Genomic DNA, 19227 nt, shown 5'->3' with positions numbered 1-19227 from the left:
CACCGCCTCCGCGAGGGTGCGAACCTGCTGGGCTAGCTGGTCGAACTGAGCGGCTTCGACCGTCTGAATAGGCGGTGGGGCGGTGGAGTGTTGCTGAGAGCGCGTTGGAGATGCAGCGGCCTCCCGACCGGAGGCGCGAGAGGCCCCGCGACCGGAAGCGTTGGAAGCTCCACGACCACCTCGCCGTGCCATTACGATCGCTCTGAGATCCGGCTCTCCTTCTAGCGCCAACTGTTGCTGGTGGTCCAAACCAAGAACGATTGGCACAGCGGTGTGAACGGGGTTCCCTTGGAGTTGGGTTGGTTGCGCTCCACCTTCCACCGGGAAACCTGCAAGCAAGCCTCGCACCACCACTGGGGTAGTGGGGGCCCTCCGACGATCAAGTCAGAGAGGATTGAAGGAGAAGGAGAGATAGCAGTAGCAGGTAAGAGAATGCTCTGGAAAACCTTTTTTTTTCCCCCCCCCCTTCTCCCCCCAGCCGCATATATACCAGGCTGGGGGGTCCTTCTGGGGGGTTGGTCATCGTGTAGCACGATGGAGCTGCCACTGACATGGCCGTTACAGGGCGTCGTGGGGCAGCGCTGGGTACGGCCATGACAGGGCGTAGTGGAGCTCCGCTTTGTACGGCTGTTACAGGGGATCGTGGAGCAGCGCCGGATACGACCGTTGCAGGGAGTAGTGGAGCAGAGGGCCGCGGCGTGCTTCAGGGGAACAGCCTGTCGTTGTCGAGAGATTACCGACTCGGGGTCGGACTGCTGGATCAAGGGGCAGCCGACTCGGGGTCGGGCTGCGAAGCCGAAGATATCCGACTCGGGGTCGGACTGCTGGATCAAGGGGCAGCCGACTCGGGGTCGGGCTGCGAAGCCGAAGATATCCGACTCGGGGCCGGACAGCTGGATCTAGGGGCAGCCGACTCGGGGTCGGGCTGCGAAGCCGAAGATATCCGACTTGGGGTCGGACAGCTGGATCAAGGGGCAGCCGACTCGGGGTCAGGCCGCGGAGCCGAAGATATCCGACTCGGGGTCGGATTACTGGATCAAGGGACTGCCGTAGTCTTCCTGGGTGCGCGTGCCGGTCACGTGGGGCATGGCGGCTAAGTTCCCCCGTAACATATATATATATATATATATATTTTTGAAAAAAAAAGCAGGCAAAGGGAGAAATTTTTTTGCCCCGGGGGAGCAACCAGCATCTATGCTGCCACTTCACATACATTTTGGTAGATGGTAGATTATTTTAATTAGAAAATGTTTTAGATTTAAGACTTGTATTCAAAGAAGGGAACGTGAGGATTGAGGAAGAGTATTTTGGAAAGATGACTCATATCCTTCTAGCGAGATTGTTTTCCTTTCTACGGGCATGCATCCTTTTCTTGTATTTTGGAGGTTCGCATTCAGCAAAACTTCTTCAAAATGGAAAACTCGTTTCCCAGCACCCATATCACTGCTTTCCAAATTTTTCCCCAAAGAAATTAGTGCCGTTTGGGCAATATTATGACATGCGCATGACATTCGGACCCATACAGGGCATCCTAAACAAAAGAGGCTCCTACAAGTGAGGTTTTTTTTTTTCGGTTTCGTTTTTTAAAGAGAAACATGGATCCAAGCAGAGAACATGTTTAGTTACCTATTCTGCTTCTTATCTTTTTAAATAATTTTTATTATTTCTGAAAAAAATAGAAGTGAAGATTTTTTATTTTTATTTTTAAATAGTGGATTTCACTTCTCTTTAATTCTTTCAGCTCAACCTCCCGGTATCGGATTCGCCCTTCCGCCTCCTCAAGGACTTTGCCACCACCCTCCTTCTCTCCCCCACTCCCGCTGCCGCCTCTTCGTGACTTCCTCTGCTTGCTCGCCGTTATCCTCCTCAGTCTGGCCATCTCTTCCATCCATTCATTTGTTGAGTCTTAACATCCATCTTTTGTCGTTGTTTGTTTGTTCTTTCATTCTCGATATCCATTTGTTCATTATCGGTATCCGTCTTCTATCGTTGTCCATTCGTTCGGCCATTCTCTCTGAAGCAACGGTGTCTATCTGTTTTTAGCATGAGTCGGCTCCGATCAAGCGTGCTTCCATTCGAGCGACTTTTGTTGTATCGTTCTCGGTTGCTTTCTTTCCCTACTCTCCACCTCTAATGTTCCATATTTCCGACTTCTACCAAAGCCTTTCATTTTTATTATTTAAAAAAATATATTTTTCATTACGAAGAAATCTAACAAAAATAAAAATAATTATTTTAAAAAATAAAATAGTTGAAACGATGCCAAGTGCACTCTATGCTTTCTTTCTTTCTTTCATATTTTTTTGTCTTTTTTTCACTTTTGTCTTTTCTCGGTAACAAAAAGATTATTCACAAACTTTTAGCAGCTTGTTCTCAAAACAACACAAATTTTTATCGGCTACAGTTCTAGGACTAGTGAGCCACTGATTGCATCCTGGGTCCAGCGAAATCAGGATTAGGTTGCTCTGTGGTCGCAGTTCTAGCACGTGGATAGTTCCATCGCCATATGATTTGCCCTTCACTCGATTGGACCACTCCAAGTTGGGAATGGTGCCGTCCGATATGAAGGACTCGATGAAATACCAACAAGGCATCTGAGATATTCTTTTCCCGTCTTGATCTCCAAACTCCAGGATCGTCCCAAAGCCCTCCATGTTCCATCCAATCCGAAGTCCTCGTCTCCTACCACATACCAGTGCCACGTCAGACGATATCATCTAATCCTATCCAGCCAGTAGATGAAGGTCCACAAGATAACTCTACTCCTCTCTGCCACTCATTCTACAATTAATCCTCCACTCATCCTTCACATTGCAAACACCACCCTTGCATGTATATATTTATATATACATTACTGAATTCCTGTCAACCTCCCCTTGCAGTAGCCTCAGAACTATTGCAGCGGTATCAAATCCCACCAGAGGCAGGTATCAAAGAGAGAGAAGCTAGACGATGGCCAGCTTGACCGCAGCAGCAGTCACCATCCCCTCCTTCACCGGCCTGAAGGCCGGCACAGCCGCTGCACGGGTCGGCAGCAGCGCTGCCGCGGGGTCGAAGGCGCCGGTTGCGATGGCCGTGTCACCCCGTGCATCTCTCAAGGAGGTCGGTGTGGCTGTGGCAGCCACCGCTGCAAGCGCTGTTCTGGCGGGCAACGCTCTCGCCATTGATGTGCTCCTTGGAGGCAGCGATGGCTCGCTCGCTTTCGTCCCTAGCGACTTCTCGGTTGCTCCAGGGGAGACCATCGTGTTCAAGAACAACGCAGGGTTCCCCCACAACGTCGTGTTCGATGAGGACGAGATCCCATCGGGTGTCGATGCATCTGCCATCTCCATGAGCGATGAGGACCTCCTCAATGCCCCGGGGGAGACCTACACCGTGACCTTGAAGGAGAAGGGGACCTACACCTTCTACTGTACTCCTCACCAGGGTGCTGGGATGGTGGGAAAAGTGACCGTTAATTAGGTTGTCGTGTCTTGTACCTCATGGTTCCTTTCTTCTTTTTTTTTTTTGTTTGAACTGGTAGTCATTTCTAGTCTTGAGGAGAGTGGATGGATGTATTGAAGTACTATATATCCATTGAGTTACTGAAGGAGGGCTGGTGTTCTTCGTTTTCGTGATTTCTAATCCTTGTATACTTCTTTATCTTCTAGTATGGCCCCGCCTCTCTCTCTCTCGCTCGCTCTCTATCTGTGGGTGCAGAAAAGCATGATGGTAAGCATCGCATATAGCATAATTAAATTTTGAAGATGGATAGGATTCAAGGAACATGTCCATGTTTGGCCTCATCATTGCAAAATAGCTTAAGAGGACTCCAATTCTCTGTATTAGAAGAACAATGTTTACAAGCAAGATCATGGCTTCTGCTGCGTATCCACAAGAAATTGGCTTACTAATTCTCACAAAAAATTCATATCAAAGTAAGGGACACAAGCTTTGAGAGGCTGAAGCAAAGTTAGCACTCAAGATTACAAATCGAATGCAATATTCATTCTATCAATTGCATCCTTTTATAGTTTACAAGCATAGATTACATTGTGAGGATACAAAGAAGTAATAATTCTAACAACACTCTATTCCCACACAACTGTGTCTAACATGGGGCAAGAAAACTATCGAATTTCCAATACCAAAGAAACCTTATTGTACCTAGATTCTGAACAATAGGTTAGGTTGGGAATACTACATTGTCCTTCTTATCCTTCTCTTCTTCAGACAGGGATAACTGATTTCCCCCTTTGTTCTTTCATGTTCTCATCAGCCATGGGGATGCTACATTGTCAATGTATCAGGGAGGGAAGTAGCTGCTCCTAAAATTTTACCACCAACATCAGGAAAGCACTCTTGGTTGGGCAGGGGACCAACCTTACCATCGATTTCCACCTTGATTGGGTACTTGAGAAGGTGTCCTGTTAATGGTCTCGCCTCCTCTGCAGAGTATCTCGCCCAGTTCTCATCGGCTATCTCATTTACAGATTTCACACACTCCAGGCTGCTGGGCTCTTTGAAGAGGTCATCTACAGTGCCTAGATGCTCGGCCCACAGTGACATCCTATATCCATATACCTGCATCACAAATTTCCATCATTTCTATGAATATACATTTAGAATATGTGAAAATAGCCCAATCTCAATGTAATCAGTCTGCATATGCTTTCTAAGGGATTTGGAGTCTGTCCAGCATAAAAATACCAGAAAGGGTGTTGGAATTATTATCCTGCCACAGAAATTTAACTCAACAGGATCTCCAATGGTTGCTGGAGTTGCCATGGTTTTCATCAAAAGCTTCTATAGTGGTTTTAAGCCAGGATGGCAGGCTCTAGCACAACGAACCTTGGTGGTGGTTCACTAGAACATAGAGCTTACACTCAAAGAATGAGTAGGATACCAGGCTAGGGCTGCACCCATGTATGAAGATCTACAATAACTAAAACCAATGTATGCATCCATTGATTCTGGATGCCGAAGCTAGGAACCTCAACTTTCCTATTGGCAGTCTCGAAGGTCAGGCTTCATATCCTTTAATTGGAATGAAGTGTTCATGGGAGACTACCTCAGCATTTGATATTTCAGAGTGCTTTTTACGACAGAGATCCCAGTGGATTTTCTTCTACAAAGAGATCTTTATGTTGATACCAAAAGTCGTCTATCTTATATATATGACCTGATATGCCTCGCCTTGGTCGGGCCAATTCCCAGCGGCGACATGACCTATTGTGCTTCCGTTAACAAAGCTAGAATATTTTGTCATAGATAACAATCTCCAGTAAATGTTAATTTATAGAATAATACCAAAGAAAATTACATATAGTTAGATGCATAATATACTTGGTCCAGCTAGTGATTGCAGAAGGCACGTTCTTGTTTACTGAGCTGCAATAGTAATTCAATGATACAAAAAGAAGCAAAATATGAGAATAATGTCACCAACCTGGCCATGCGGATGTCTGTTTTTCTCAAGCCATGTATGATGGGGCTGATATGCACCCATAGCTATTTCAGTATCTCTTGAACCAGCTAGAGATCTCTGATTGATATTGGCAGAACCCAGAATCACATACTCATCATCTACTATCATTCCCTTTGCATGAACATAAATCATGAACCGTCGATATCTTTGGCAAAGGGCCTGATTACATTTGAAAACAGAGTGAGAAAATGATTTGAATGGGAAACTTGACAAAAAATAATCTGGTCACAACTACTACTTGAAAAGGAGAAAAATGCTAAACTAGCAGAAGCCCAGATGAAAACTCAGGGTTAGCACTTGTTTAGGAGGTAAAGGGTCACTAGTCTGGGTGGCAGACCCTCCTACAAAGCATTAGTGTCACTGACCCTGATTTTCAGGGTTGTTCATCAGGGCTCATGCTAGTTTAGAACTTTTCTGAAAAGAGCAAACATACACACATCGCGTGCGCATAACTCTTGGTATGCCGTGAAGTTTACGCATTATTTGTGCCAGCAAGGTAGATGATCTAGAGCAACATATGTGCATCTTGATGCAACATAATAAAAAGTTGTCTATGCAAGCCCATAAATATAGCATATGAATAACATCAATGAGGATATGAGGATATTGCAGCACATGCAGCAAACACTGAAGAAAAAAGAAATCAGAAAGCCAAAGAGCAGGGTCAACAGGGGAAAAATGAGGAGCAATTACGAATGTTCAATTAGGTTCAACAATAGGCAGATCAGCTCTTTTTTAACACAAAATTAAGGTACTCATTTCCAGTACCGCTGCACTTTGTTTGGAAGGTTGATCATCTGATGGTGAGTCGCCCTTGGGCAATTCTTCCCTATTGCCAAGACAGTAGAAATTTAGGTAATCTTGCGGATGTGCATTTTCAACATTCATGGATTTGAGCTCCTGTCCAATGATTTCATACATCATCTGTATAGTCTGGCCCTGCAAGGTCCACAGCTAAAAGTTATGACCATTTCAACATTAAAAATAAAGATGGGAAAAAAAAACTCAAGCAGAGAATTGGTAGGTCATATCAACATTAATCATCAATCAAATTTCTTGTCATATGATGAATATCCTCAATTTTATCCAATTATAGCTGTGCTGGAACTAAAAAGATAATCAGTTGTCAAGTCACACATGGTACTGATGATTCTTCACTCTGAAGTATTAATGCAGATAAACAACTAATATAATGAGCTCACAGGATAGATACTAGGTGCTTTGGATAAAAGTGGAGCACTTGTGTGTAGGTGTGTGTAAAGATACTAACCAGTGCAAAAATACTGACCACAACTTGAAGAAAATTCAATTGTAATAATGATCCATCAGCTAAAAGAATGATTCGAAAATTTCCAAGCTAACAAGGTTTGTTATACTGGTATTGAGCACTATTCCAATTATCAGCACTACGGGTCAGTATGGTATATAGCTGTAACAACACATGGTATGCTGCTGGAATGTGAGACAGCAGCTATACCGTGTATCCATACAGCAATGTATGGATCCCCCATACCATTTTAGTACTTTACTAGTAATGGTATAGTGTACCTACCATGTATCTGGCAGTACGGGTTGGTACAACAAACCTTGCTGCTTATACAACAAGAAGATACTGGATGCAAAATTTTGATGTCATGAAGTAGATTCTAATTGTGACCTTGGCACAATGGTAGGATTGCTCCACTACGACCTGGAGGTCACGTATTTGAAATTCAGAAACAGTCTCTCAGCATGTGGGGGGGTAAGTTGATGGACATTTGACCTTTCCTTGATGCTGAAATGGCTAGAGCCTCATGACTGGCCCTCCTTTTTCTTATGAAATAGATTCTAATTAAGGCAAGACATCCAAACACATTGATCAAGTTATACGAACAGCCATGATTTTTGTGTTCTAATTATCAACACCATGCCTTACACGTCCAATTGCTACACAGGTAAAAACATGGTATTGTGATAATCAGGCTTCTTAAACTTTCAAATTATAATAAATAGCATAATTTGTTAATTTCAACAGTTCTTTATCATTAGACACAGATAGAATTCAGCCTCAAACCCCCCTTATAAAATTCTAGCTCAACACTATAAAATATACAGATAGTCTCTTTATCTTTCCTTACATGTGTATAAGTAGTATAATGGTATAACTATAACTATAACTATGTAGTTTAGGAATTTCATTTAAGAATAGTAATAGAATACATATGACTTTTAAAAGGAAATACTACCTGCCAAAAAAGAATTTCTTGAACCGAGGAAGCAGTTGGGACTCCTTCAGGCCACATTGGTATAACTATGTACACTGCAAATCGCTCTCCATCTCTAATTTTGCTAGCAACCTTTAAGGCTAATTCCATTGGTATCAAATTATCAGCATCTGTCGATGGCAAACAAAGCTGTAAGTAGAGAAGCTTTAATAGATTGTTCAAGTACAAAATATTTAGAAATACATTTTGATGTACACTAAAACTGTTCTTGCAATTTTAGTGGAACATATGGATGCCCAAAAATTATTTGAAGTACAAAGGCCAGAAAAGAACCAAGATAGATAACTGAATGATAAGCGGATCTGTAATGCTTGATAATATTTCATCAATTTATATGCCAATAAAGATATAAATATAGAAACTTTAATATATAATAATACAAGTAGTAAATACTAAAAAACACATACATCATTATCCACAATACTTGTTCCTTAGCTGTTATTGTTGGTCAGAATAACCATTATGATGCAAAAAATTGATTGCGGGATGTTAAAAACAAATGGCAACATAGAAAAGCTGTTAAGAAAGAAAATCAACATATAGACATCTGTCAGTAAAATTTCATATTATTTTATAGATGAAGGCTTCATAGGCACTCTTTGTAAATTTCCTGTTAACTAGGAAGCATTGTCCCATTTTATGACATAGACTTTCTAGATCAAGGAATAGATTCATCAAGGCACATGAACTATAAATGAATGGCCCTGAATCTGAAGTCCTGGCCAGGGAAACTACAGCCAGAACAGAAACTTACCACAAAACTTAGGAAAACATATAAAGCAATTAAAAAACTTTACCACTACTCATTAAGAGAGTAAACCATCAAGATTCTGACACTCAGAAATAGACCAAGCATGCCTGCTTTGCAACCAAATCCACCTTCACCGCTATTCCAAATAAATGTTACAGAATTTGGAAATTCCATGCTAGAGTCTCAATATATTAAACTAAATTATCCCAAGCTGGCTTTGGCCTGAAACTTAAATGAGTTGGATCTTTCATTATTAAGTCCTACTTTTCCAAAATATGCTCAAGCTTGGCTAGACTCCTTTGGTTTTTTAATAGCTGAGGTTTGAATTAGCTTGGTTCATGTGTTATCAAGCTTGCTTTAATTCTGCACAACCATAACTTTTGGAACTAATAATTTAATATCACAAAAAAAGCCATAAAACAAGTCAACATTCATGGATATAAGGATGTTTGTAGCCCAATAGCATGCCAATGGTACACATGTAACAAATATTGATCAGTCTGAACAAAGCCTAGCCCAACCTAGTTCTGCATGGGTTGTTTTGTTAATTGAACCCAATCTAGGGCTTGAACCCTGCTAATGGGCCCAACATTTATCATAATCTTGGCTCATAAAGCATCTCACTTTTGAGCTAGCCAAACTAACTTGGCCTGTTGACAACCTTATTCAAAGTGGCACACGCACCCATAATTTTTTCGGAATTTTACATGATATTGCCTTTTATTGTATATTGTTATACTATGCATCACCAATAAACCTTTTTGAAGGCAAAATATAATCAGCACTCCATAAAACCGAAATTAGCACCTATTTGCTTCAGAGTCTTATCTTATTTACAATTGCATGTACTTGTTGAAACTTGCAATGGACTAGTCTGCTGTAATGTGCTCAACAAACTCTTTTGCTTCCAGACTTGCATGCCTAAGTCTGATAATGACAAGTATTATACATAAGTTGAGGGCTCCAACCATACACGATATGGAGTAAAGGCAAACTGGGAACAGGATAAGATATCCCCTCTTTTCATATTGATTTCTACCTCTGCACAAGACTACCAATAATAACTACTGAATATCTTTGGCAATTCCATTTCAAACAACTAACAGCACAAAATTTCCACCATATCTTATTATTAGTTTTCAATTAGCACATTAAGAGTGCCTCACAATTAAAATAACTGTCTGATATGATTAACCTGGCAAATGACCCTGGCTTAAAACCCTCCCCACATGAAAAGGGTAGAATTATTACAGGGGTAAACATGTAGCTAGTCTAGAGATATAATGAACTAAAATAGGATAGTGTCAAACCCATTATTACTTAGAAGTAGGCCAACAGTAAAAGATAATTATGATGATATAATTATCCATCATCAGAGGCAATAACCCAAATGTACAAGTGCAGTTGGCTATGGCCTTATCATGCAACATATAGAACATGATAACATACATATCATTGCATATGCATGTATGAAGTATTACATAAACCAATATCTTTAGTTACATGAGACATCACGACTTATTTGGTGCATTCTTGCTGATCATTTCTTTCAATCCATACAATTATTTGCTTAGTTGTATAAGATGGAGTTTTTGCATGTGTTCAGTATGCGGACTCCTTACTGTTACCTAATAGAACGAGATTCCTCTGTAATCACATATGTCCAATACTTTGCTCAGAAAAAATACATTAAGTCCTTGTCAAGCACTTGCTCTCCAAGGTTCAGCTCCAGAATGATAACAATGTTATCAATTTTTATCAAGATTTGTATAGATAAATAGATACACTTGACTTGGAAGTTGAACTAAATAAAAACTTGGTTAATTTCCAGGAAGCGCCACTATCCACAAGACTAAAGCACAAACTCAGTCTGATAAAGCTAAAAAACCAAAAATGACGGTACTAGAATATAATATATAAATGTCTTCTACACATTTACTATTTAGCGTGATTTGTAGCTCATGGCAAGAGTTCTTTGGAATTGTACAGATCTTCTTTCTCATGTTTTGTCTTCAATATGTGATTAGCGAAAAGCAGTCAACTTCGATTTTCTGAAGCCAAAAGATACAGTACAATAAGAGCTCAATAGAAACTACGACGGCCAAAGCAAAATATTAATAAGTCATACATGATACATAAAGGTCAGCTAACTAAATATTCAAACAAAAATGTCTGACTGCACTAAGATAACTACCTAATCTCCATGAATCAATTGAAGGTGATGCAAAAGCAACACAATTGTTAGTTATGATGCTAATTGGAGGCAGTTACATTATTTAGGAATAGCTGTTAAGGAAAAAAATTTTACATGCTACTTCATAAAAATGTTCCCAAGTTGAGGTCATAAGGTTTAGAAAATTCGCATCTATACTTCAGAAAAGAGGACTGCTTAGTGGAATACAAACACTGAAACAAAGTGTTCCAAACCTGCATTTTTGTAGGATGACCAACCGTAAGATGAACCAAGAAAATACTGATTTTCGATATAAATGAAGTGTTGCGCAGATCTGATTGCCCTTACATATGCTGTATGGATGCTCTTATCAATCACTAGATTCTTTTGACAAACAAGGTTCTGCAGTAGTCCATAAAATTATTAGTTAATAGGACCTGATTAGTAATTTAGGCATAACATATAGTTTTTTAATGGTACTGGGGCTAATAAATACTAATAAGAATTTTATAGAAACAAGAAACATGGGATTAGGCATAATCAAGCACGCAACAAGTAGTAGCTACTGGATAGTCAATTGATGAATCATAGCAGAAGGCTAACCTTCTCCAAAGCTTCATGAACATCCTTAGGAAATCCTTTAACTGATCCAGAGTCTATAGATCGGAAAACCTGACACATCACAGAAAATTAATTAGATTTCTTTAAGCAAAACTAGAGTCGAGAGAATTTGCATGTGGGCAAACTGTTATACAACCTGTACATGCCAATTTTCAGAATCTTCTTCCTCGGAAACCCAAAGGTTTGGATCATCATTTGGAACTGTAGGTGAAGGACTTACTATCCATGAAATGCGTTCTAGCTTTATTAGTGCATCATCACTCCAGCGAGATACTTTTCTAAAATGTTTCCCAAACTCCCGCCATTTTGTTGCCCTCCGCCAGCGCTGCTCAAAATTTGTAAGAATATCATATGCAGCAGGACCTTCAATTTTGCAGTGTAAATCATGCCATGGCTGTCTCGGGCCTTTTGTTGCGTCCTGCACATAACCAGAAGAGAAAGAAAGCATGTGCTAGTTTAAAATCTCATCTCATTGCAATAGGAACACATACAAGTGGCCTGCTGGATTCATAGAATAGATAAAAATGAACTTAACATGTTGACACATGTCAAAAACAAAAAATATTTATCACTCATTACATGTGCGCACGTGTTTGTATATCCATATCGGTGTGTAACAACTATATATACAGACCACTAACAATAATAAAGAATGCACATTTACAAAATTAAGAAGTAATAACCACAAAATATCAGCAGGTTTTTGAGTTAGTTGGCATTTGTGAATTGGAGGTTCATGTCTCAGGTGTCCAAAAGAGGTATTTGACATCAATTTTAATGTCAATAATGACACTTCTGTCCAAGAATGCAGTACAGCAATTGAATTTTGTAAACAAGAAAGTTATATTATAACCATTGAAGTACTAGGACATATGATCAAAGTATTGGAGATTAAAAAAAAAGAATTTATCTTGTCTATGTGGAACCATTTATAGTATTATTCTACAGAACTCTTGTTCTGCTGCAAAATAAACCTTGAGTAACTAACGAGTTATCAACCAAACAAATTGTAATAAACAAGTTCATGTGGATTTTTTGCACATGCAATTGTTTCCCAAGTCACATAAAGTTTGGTTAACTTCTACAATCACATAGTTTTATTATTACAACTTATATGCCCAGAAGAACATATATGGGCATTCTAATGTATCTCTTTCCTTCCTAATGTGCATACTTCCGGCAACTGTCTAGCGTACATGCCTGACAATCATATTCATGTTGCTATGTGATGCATGCATACTGATATTAAGTCAATCCAATAACAAGTATCCAAATGGAAAGAGCTATTAGTTTCAAGAAACCATTACATCACTTGTATTTTTAGCATGTTCTGGAATTGATAAACTACTTTTGAAATGTGTGTGCAAATTTCAAATGCCTCCTATCACATATTACATATTTTGACAAGAAAAAGACTAAGAATGCATATAGAAGGCAGTACCAAGGCAATAGTAGTTGGAAGCTAATAATCTAATATGCCTAATTTTCCAATTTTGAGAGTAAACTTGCTGTTTCAAAACCTGAAGTCTAGCTAACTAAACAAGTTTGGCAAGGTATATGGAAAAAAGGAGGTAAGAACTTCAAAGAAGGAACGTCAAGGAGAAATATACTCACAGCAAATGTGGGGTTGTGAAAGTCATTCAAAAATACACTGTCAAGTTCAGAAAAAATTCTATGCTGCGGTGTATCATAGCGGCCATCACAAAGATCAAGACCTCCCATGAAAGCCGTGATTTTTCGGTTATTCCGAGAAGCTTGTGTATCGACCAATAAACATTTCTGGTGGTGTGTAAAGAGGGTCCCAACAACCTGCACAAAGATGTTATAAGAAAAAATGGCTACTCCACAGGCGAGGGGGAAAACAGTTACTTGAAAGAACACCAAAAATACATTTTTTACTCATTGGATAAATTCTCTATTGAATTTTACCTAATAATAGCCATCCATATGTTCCCTAAATGACTGCAGTATGGCTTCCGTTGGTCCATTTGGCTGTTGCTTCTTCAAGCTCAAAATCATCTACTTGGTCGCATCTAATAATTTCATGTCTTGCATCATGCAAAACCAGCACCTTGACCACTTCTTTGGTCTAAATGTTCTCAAGACAAGGCTATACTAGACCTATGGGTTGGACCAGGCATAATGTATGAAATCATTTGACACTGATGATCTTTCTGTCAAAATGGATGAACTTGCTGAACAAATCTGTTTGAGATGGAGTGACCAGGTTATTTTCCATAAGCTAGGCCTTAGAAAATAAGGGATTTTTGCATATATACCCATCAGAAATGCTTCTTGCTTGTTTATCCTTCAAAAAGTGAAATATGCATAAATATTCCTCAAAAAATGTGACCGTACTACATATATTAGCTTGAATTCCTTTATGGATTTTTGCTTATATACTCCTCCAAAGGTGCTTAGTTATTATTCTTTTGTTAAAAAATAATAACAGACTTACAATATTGGCACAGAATATTACTAATACCACTTAAAATTTTCAAAACAAGTATATAATAAATCCGAAATTATTCATTCACAAGTGAAGTTACCTTTCATCCCAGTCAAACTAAGCTTAAAACTACAACCAGGCACGAAGGGTAGACAGATAACTTAACATCTAACTTTCAAACTTTTAGACAAGTATATATACATTTCAGCTTTTAAAGAGTAAATACACAAATAAGGAAGTTTTAAGGGGTATATTATGCAAAAATCCCCTTATAGAGTTACATATATCCTCATCCCAGAGATACAATAATCGGTATATGATAACTAGATAAGACAACCTGACATGGATTCAAGTCATGATAAGCAATGCTTGAAACAAGTAAAAGAACTGAATAACAAAAAGCAACTTTCGACGTGCATCAAATATACTTCCCATAGGACAACCTTATATGCAACATCATCATTACATTATCAGTGTTTTAAACTAGTAAAAGTACACTAGTTCATAAAACAAGAGTATGTTGGTTAAGCAATTATGATCAATAAGAACATCAAAAAGACCAATCTAGATTCTTGGTATTAATTATGTCACCTGGGAATGTTCCATATAGTTCAATTCAAGGTATCCCACAACATACCATATTGGGTGATATGAAACGTACCGTACTATATTGGTACATGGTATGGGGGCATACCAACATTCAGTACACCGAACTGGCACCTGTACCGAGTGTACTGACACTGTAATTTGGTGGCATCGGTAATGGAGCCCAATACCGAGACGGTGTATCTTGGTTCAATTGTTTATACTTGGTCCAAACTATAAAACAAACCCTTGGAATAAATACCAACTGAGATCCTAACTAAAACAGGAACAAATATAATTCTATCCTAATTTTCCATCAATTTTATTGTAAATCTGCCAAAAATGGTACTTTACCATTCTTTACGTAGGGTAAAATTTTATAACCCCTTCAGATAAATCAATACTAGTTTAATATGAAACAACCTTCAAAATAAAATTACCAGGCTTTTGCTGGAACCCAGTGAAACCAAACCACATTTAGAAATCCCCAAGTATTGCCCAAAAATCTCCAGGTGGCTATTGGTGTTTGCATTTTGACATACCTTTGCTGCTTCATGAATACATTGATTTATTAAATCATAGCACAATAAATATTTATAAGAGCAGACCGTAGCCTTCTCCCAGAGTATGATTATATGAAATTATAATCATACTTAATAATAATCTTAGATCATTCATGGTCCATGCTATTAGAAATTGTAAATGGGCAAGAATTGGATGAAAGCAGTCAAAACAAAGGGAAACAGCAAAAACATGTTGAGCTCAAGTTTGGCTGGATCATAACCAGAATTGAGGCTCTAAACCTTGGGTGTGTCCATACTTTCAGTTCCACTGGAGTTCCAGAAAAGAAACACTTAGTTTTCACTAAAATGTAAGATAATATTACTTGAAGAATTAAATCTTATATAGATAGCCATATTATCAGCAAAGTGGTCTTTTAAACACTTTTAGTCTTCATGCCTATTCAGTTAACATAAGTACACCATAAAATATTTGACAGAAGTAAAAGCATGATTTGAAGCCTGCCTGCTGCTTGAACATGCTAAGTTTGCTGCTGGCATAACGAGGTGACAGCACACAAATGACAGAAGAATGCTTGAAAAATTTTCGAGTATCTTCGTCATGAGTTTGCATCACTCCTCCCTGCAAAAGACACCAAAATACCAAATTTAGGCACATCAATCAATTTCATCAATGCACAAAAAAGAAAAGAAAAAAAAAAATAAAATGGTCACGACAAGTTTATCAAGTTATGAGGCATGACAGATTCTGACTTCTTTGATTATTGCTATAAATATGAACTTCTCTTGGAATGGTCATTGTTGAGGAACAGAAAGAATCACTGCAAGCCAATTGAAGATTCCTAGAGAGAAGGCAGAGTCGGTATTTTAGATACAATGCTATAATTAATGGCAAATGCAATGGTCAAGAATGCATCAGGCCCTCAGATGTGCCTAGACTAAATACATGAGATACAAGCTTCAAATTGTTTGGAAGGTCAACATGAAGCAAGCATACATACATGATAATGGAGTGTTGTTAAAAGAAGGAAAATCCATAGGGATGTGGAAGATGGAGATTGCACACAGGACTTGTGACTATATATCCAGTATCGTTATCGACATATGCCATTGAAGTGGACTTGAAAATGGTTCAAAAATATGCATTGAGAAACTCAATGGAAAGATGAGTTGATTTTACAATCAGCCGTCAAACAAATGCCAACTGCTTAAAACTTAGCACCAAACTTTTAAGCAGGACAACTTTTGAAAGTGCCATGAAACTAGAAGGCTAGTCCATCAATGAAAAGACCTGCAGTCGAGAAGCAACCCTGCAAAATTCTCTTGGACTTGGAAAAGTCTAAATAGCAAAGAAATCTAACAAGGTTATTTAGGGAACTACATCCATCAATTGATGTGAACACAGATTACAGGCTGAAAAGGCCAACTATTATGTGCCAACACAGAATCAGAGTGGGGCTCATGTGTTAGAAGGAAACTGTATTTAGTGTAGACAACTAAATCTCAGAATCTCCATGTCAGACTATACCCTGAAGTATGAAAGACTAGAGCCCAGATTACTAGATATGTGTTTTTTCCATCCTTGGAATTAGGAATCTCAAGGGCTCAAATATTTGGAGTTGATTGACTCTTAGCAAAATTTGACAATTTTAGGATCATCTAGACAAGAATTGAAGGTAGGAACTGGAGATGGCACATAAGAGGGGTCTGCAACTTGATATAAATTTAGAACTTCTTTGCAAATGGGATCAGTTATACTAGGGCACTCGTGACATTAATGTCTAGAACTTTGATGCATCATCAGACAGATAAAACAGATAATAGGATGAGCAATGAGAAACTAATGGTAGAATATCTATCTACAGACGGTATGTTTTGAAAGTTTGGCCAATGGCTCAACCCACACTAGGGGAGATTACTTCTCCAAAGATTTCCCCTGCGAAATTAGACAATTTTGATGTGCAAAATTGCATGGCGTAGGACAAAATTGACATGAATGCTACCACCATCATTAATCCTAACCTGAAACTACATGTTAGGTTTGCTTGACACAAACATGTGCTGCAACTACTACGGTCAAGAATGTTTCTACTCTTGCAAAGAATCGAACTGTGTGGTCATACTGTTTTGAGAAAAAAAATTATTATGTGGAGTCATTAATTATCATTCAGAATGAACAAAATGAGCAACAGGGCCGGCTCAAGAAACAGATTGCGGGTTTAGGAAAACCAAACTGGCAGCATCCTAAGCATGAAATGGAAGGTATTAAAAGGTTATTAAATCAAGTCTATCAAAAAGTAATAGTCATTAACTAATGATTCACATATAATAGATTGAGTGCCATACCGTTCTAATGAAGAATTTATCATGCGAGGTCTTATCGTCCCAAACTAGCAAGCATACCCGAACCCCTTCTTGTGACTTGTACTTGAGCAGCTCCCCCAATGTGAAATTCTCCACCCCAGGCGGCAGCGGCCGGGTCGGCTCCCTCACCAGCTTCACCTTGTCATAGACAGACCAACCGACGATATAGATCAAATGATGGGCCTCAAGAATGGCATGGCAGATGTCCTCCCAGCAACTATTGTGCTCAAAATTCGTTTCTTTTTCCAGCTCGATCTCAGGGAGCTCCCCCTCCCTCACATGGGCGTCCTGGTAGAGCCTCACCAGCCCCCCCTTTCGGACCGGGAAGTAGGTGTCCCTCACGCCGAGCTTCTCGGGGTCGCCGGCGACGCCATGGTCGTAGATGGGGTTTCCGTCGACAGGCCTGTACTGAAAGGAGACGAGGAGGGCGGTCTCCAGCTTTGGGGGCTTGCCGGAGGGGCCGAGGACGGGGTACCAGTCCCGGACGAGGTCGCCGGAGGCGACGAGGGCAGTGGGGATGGAGACGGTGCCGATGAGCTCGGCGCCGAAGACATCGTTGTCCTTGACGTGGAAAACAATGAAGAGGGAGCGGTGGGCGAGGGGGATCTTGAAGTGCTCGTTCCACTTGGGGTCCTGGGAGTTGAGGATGACGCGGGTGCGGGCGACGGTGGCGCCGGCGATGGAGACGGTGACGTAGGGGTCGCTGGTGATGATCTTGGGGTGGCGGCGGTGGTGGTGGGGTGGGCGGTGGGAGCGGGTGCAGGAGGTGGGGGAGGGGGGGCGGCAGGCTGCGAAGCAGCGGCGGAGGTGCTCCGATAACATGTCCATGTTGGGAAGGCGGCGGGCCTCCAGTATCCAGAGGTCGAGGTCGCCGTGGAGGAGGACGGGAGGCTCTTCCGGGGAGGAGCCATCGGCGGCGGCCACCCCCGCCGCGGCGGAGGCGGGGGTCTCCGAGGCGTCGGGATCCATGGGGAGTGTTGGCAGAGACGGGAGGGATCTACGAAGAAGAAGAAGGAGAAGAGTAGGCGATTGGAAGCATTACGTTGGCCCTTTTTGCGCCAAGCAATCGCTGTTGCCAGAAAAAGGAACTAAAATCCGGGAGAAAATTTGCAACTTTTTGGACCAAAAAAGGTTTTAGGGGAGAAGAGAAGAGTCTTTAGAAAAAAAACGGAGATGAGAGAGAGAGAGAGAGAGAGAGGAGAAAGGGAGGGAGAGAAGCGAGTAAGGAAGAAGGCGGTAAAAGCTGAGACGCGGGGGGGGGGGGGGGGGGGGGAGATGAGCGTGCGGCAACGACCACCGCGTAACGGTCAGATGGGGGTGGATGCTTTACGATTCGCGAGGATAAGTTGATGACTTGGTGCGCTTCGTCAGATGCATCGCCACCGCCTAAACACGGATCTCAGAGTAGAAGTGCGGGGCCTGCGGTTGAGATTTCGCTTTCTGGGGGGGAATCGACGTTGGAGAAACGGTGGCGATCTCGACAACGACATGTCGCGCCGGACGGAGGGATCCTAGGTTCCGGACTCCCGCATGGAAATATCGCTATGCGAGAGAGCAAATCCGTCGTCGAAGTCCACGCGTCGTGGATCCGCTTCCTGGTCGTGGGACCCACATGGCAGGTCACGCGATCCGCAAAGCTTCATGGCTCTCGAGACTGATGATATCACGAGCGTCAATACAGCATCAGATGGCGGTCCTTTTGTTTTCTTTGCGAAATACAGGGATCAAATGGTCAGGCAACTCTGGAAATTGAAACACCCGGACGGGAAGGGGTGGCGGGGCCATTCAATTTGTGGGGCTCAACGGCTATGTTTATCCACTCTTGGCGTGATGGCTATGGCACGGAAAAAATGAGACAAACGGGGGGAAAAATCGCAAGATGCGGTGGTGACAAGTTAATAAGGTCCACTTCTGAGCACGTGTAAGATTTGAATTATATTTTTAATTCCCCTTCCATGTGTCATGATAGAAGAATCCGTTGCGCCACGTCAACCGTTACATAATTAGGTGCAATGAACTAATTTTTTTTGAA

At 40.9% G+C, this 19227-nt stretch overlaps 2 protein-coding genes across 3 annotated transcripts; one reads left to right on the top strand and one right to left on the bottom strand.

Moving 5' to 3' along the window:
• The first annotated feature begins 1420 nt into the window (after positions 1-1420).
• On the top strand, positions 1421-3652 carry LOC103718918 (plastocyanin). Its single transcript, XM_008807931.5, has one exon. The coding sequence runs from the start codon at positions 2953-2955 to the stop codon at positions 3460-3462; it is 510 nt and encodes a 169-aa protein (XP_008806153.1). The 5' UTR covers positions 1421-2952; the 3' UTR covers positions 3463-3652.
• Positions 3653-3952: 300 nt separating this feature from the next.
• On the bottom strand, positions 3953-18440 carry LOC103718919 (phospholipase D delta). Of its 2 annotated transcripts, XM_008807932.5 has the most exons (10): positions 17178-18440; positions 15337-15453; positions 12891-13085; positions 11413-11694; positions 11259-11327; positions 10910-11057; positions 7693-7841; positions 6236-6406; positions 5429-5626; positions 3953-4563 (listed from the first exon to the last, which is right to left on the bottom strand). In XM_008807932.5, exons 1-10 carry the CDS (start codon positions 18162-18164, stop codon positions 4270-4272), a joined length of 2610 nt encoding a protein of 869 aa, XP_008806154.2. In that variant the 5' UTR covers positions 18165-18440; the 3' UTR covers positions 3953-4269. The 2 variants fall into 2 exon arrangements, with proteins under 2 accessions (XP_008806154.2, XP_088569206.1); XM_088713080.1 differs by lacking the exon at positions 12891-13085 and having other exon boundaries at positions 17178-18433.
• Between the last annotated feature and the right edge of the window lie 787 nt (positions 18441-19227).

This window comes from Phoenix dactylifera, chromosome 16, assembly GCF_051530095.1.
Source record: "Phoenix dactylifera cultivar Ajwa chromosome 16, Ajwa_hap1_PhDact_Kaust_v1.1, whole genome shotgun sequence".
Lineage (NCBI taxonomy): Eukaryota > Viridiplantae > Streptophyta > Magnoliopsida > Arecales > Arecaceae > Phoenix > Phoenix dactylifera.
This window is presented reverse-complemented; position numbering and strand designations above follow the sequence as displayed.

Bases quoted from the DNA above. Each gene is read 5' to 3' on its own strand.
- LOC103718918 (XM_008807931.5), top strand. From the start codon at position 2,953: ATGGCCAGCTTGACCGCAGCAGCAGTCACCATCCCCTCCTTCACCGGC.
- LOC103718919 (XM_008807932.5), bottom strand. From the start codon at position 18,164: ATGGATCCCGACGCCTCGGAGACCCCCGCCTCCGCCGCGGCGGGGGTG. The intron at 7,842-10,909 runs GTTTGGAACACT...TGCCATCGACAG, and splicing joins GTCATCCTACAAAAATGCAG to ATGCTGATAATTTGATACCA. The intron at 6,407-7,692 runs GTAGTATTTCCT...TGGACCTTGCAG, and splicing joins AAGAAATTCTTTTTTGGCAG to GGCCAGACTATACAGATGAT.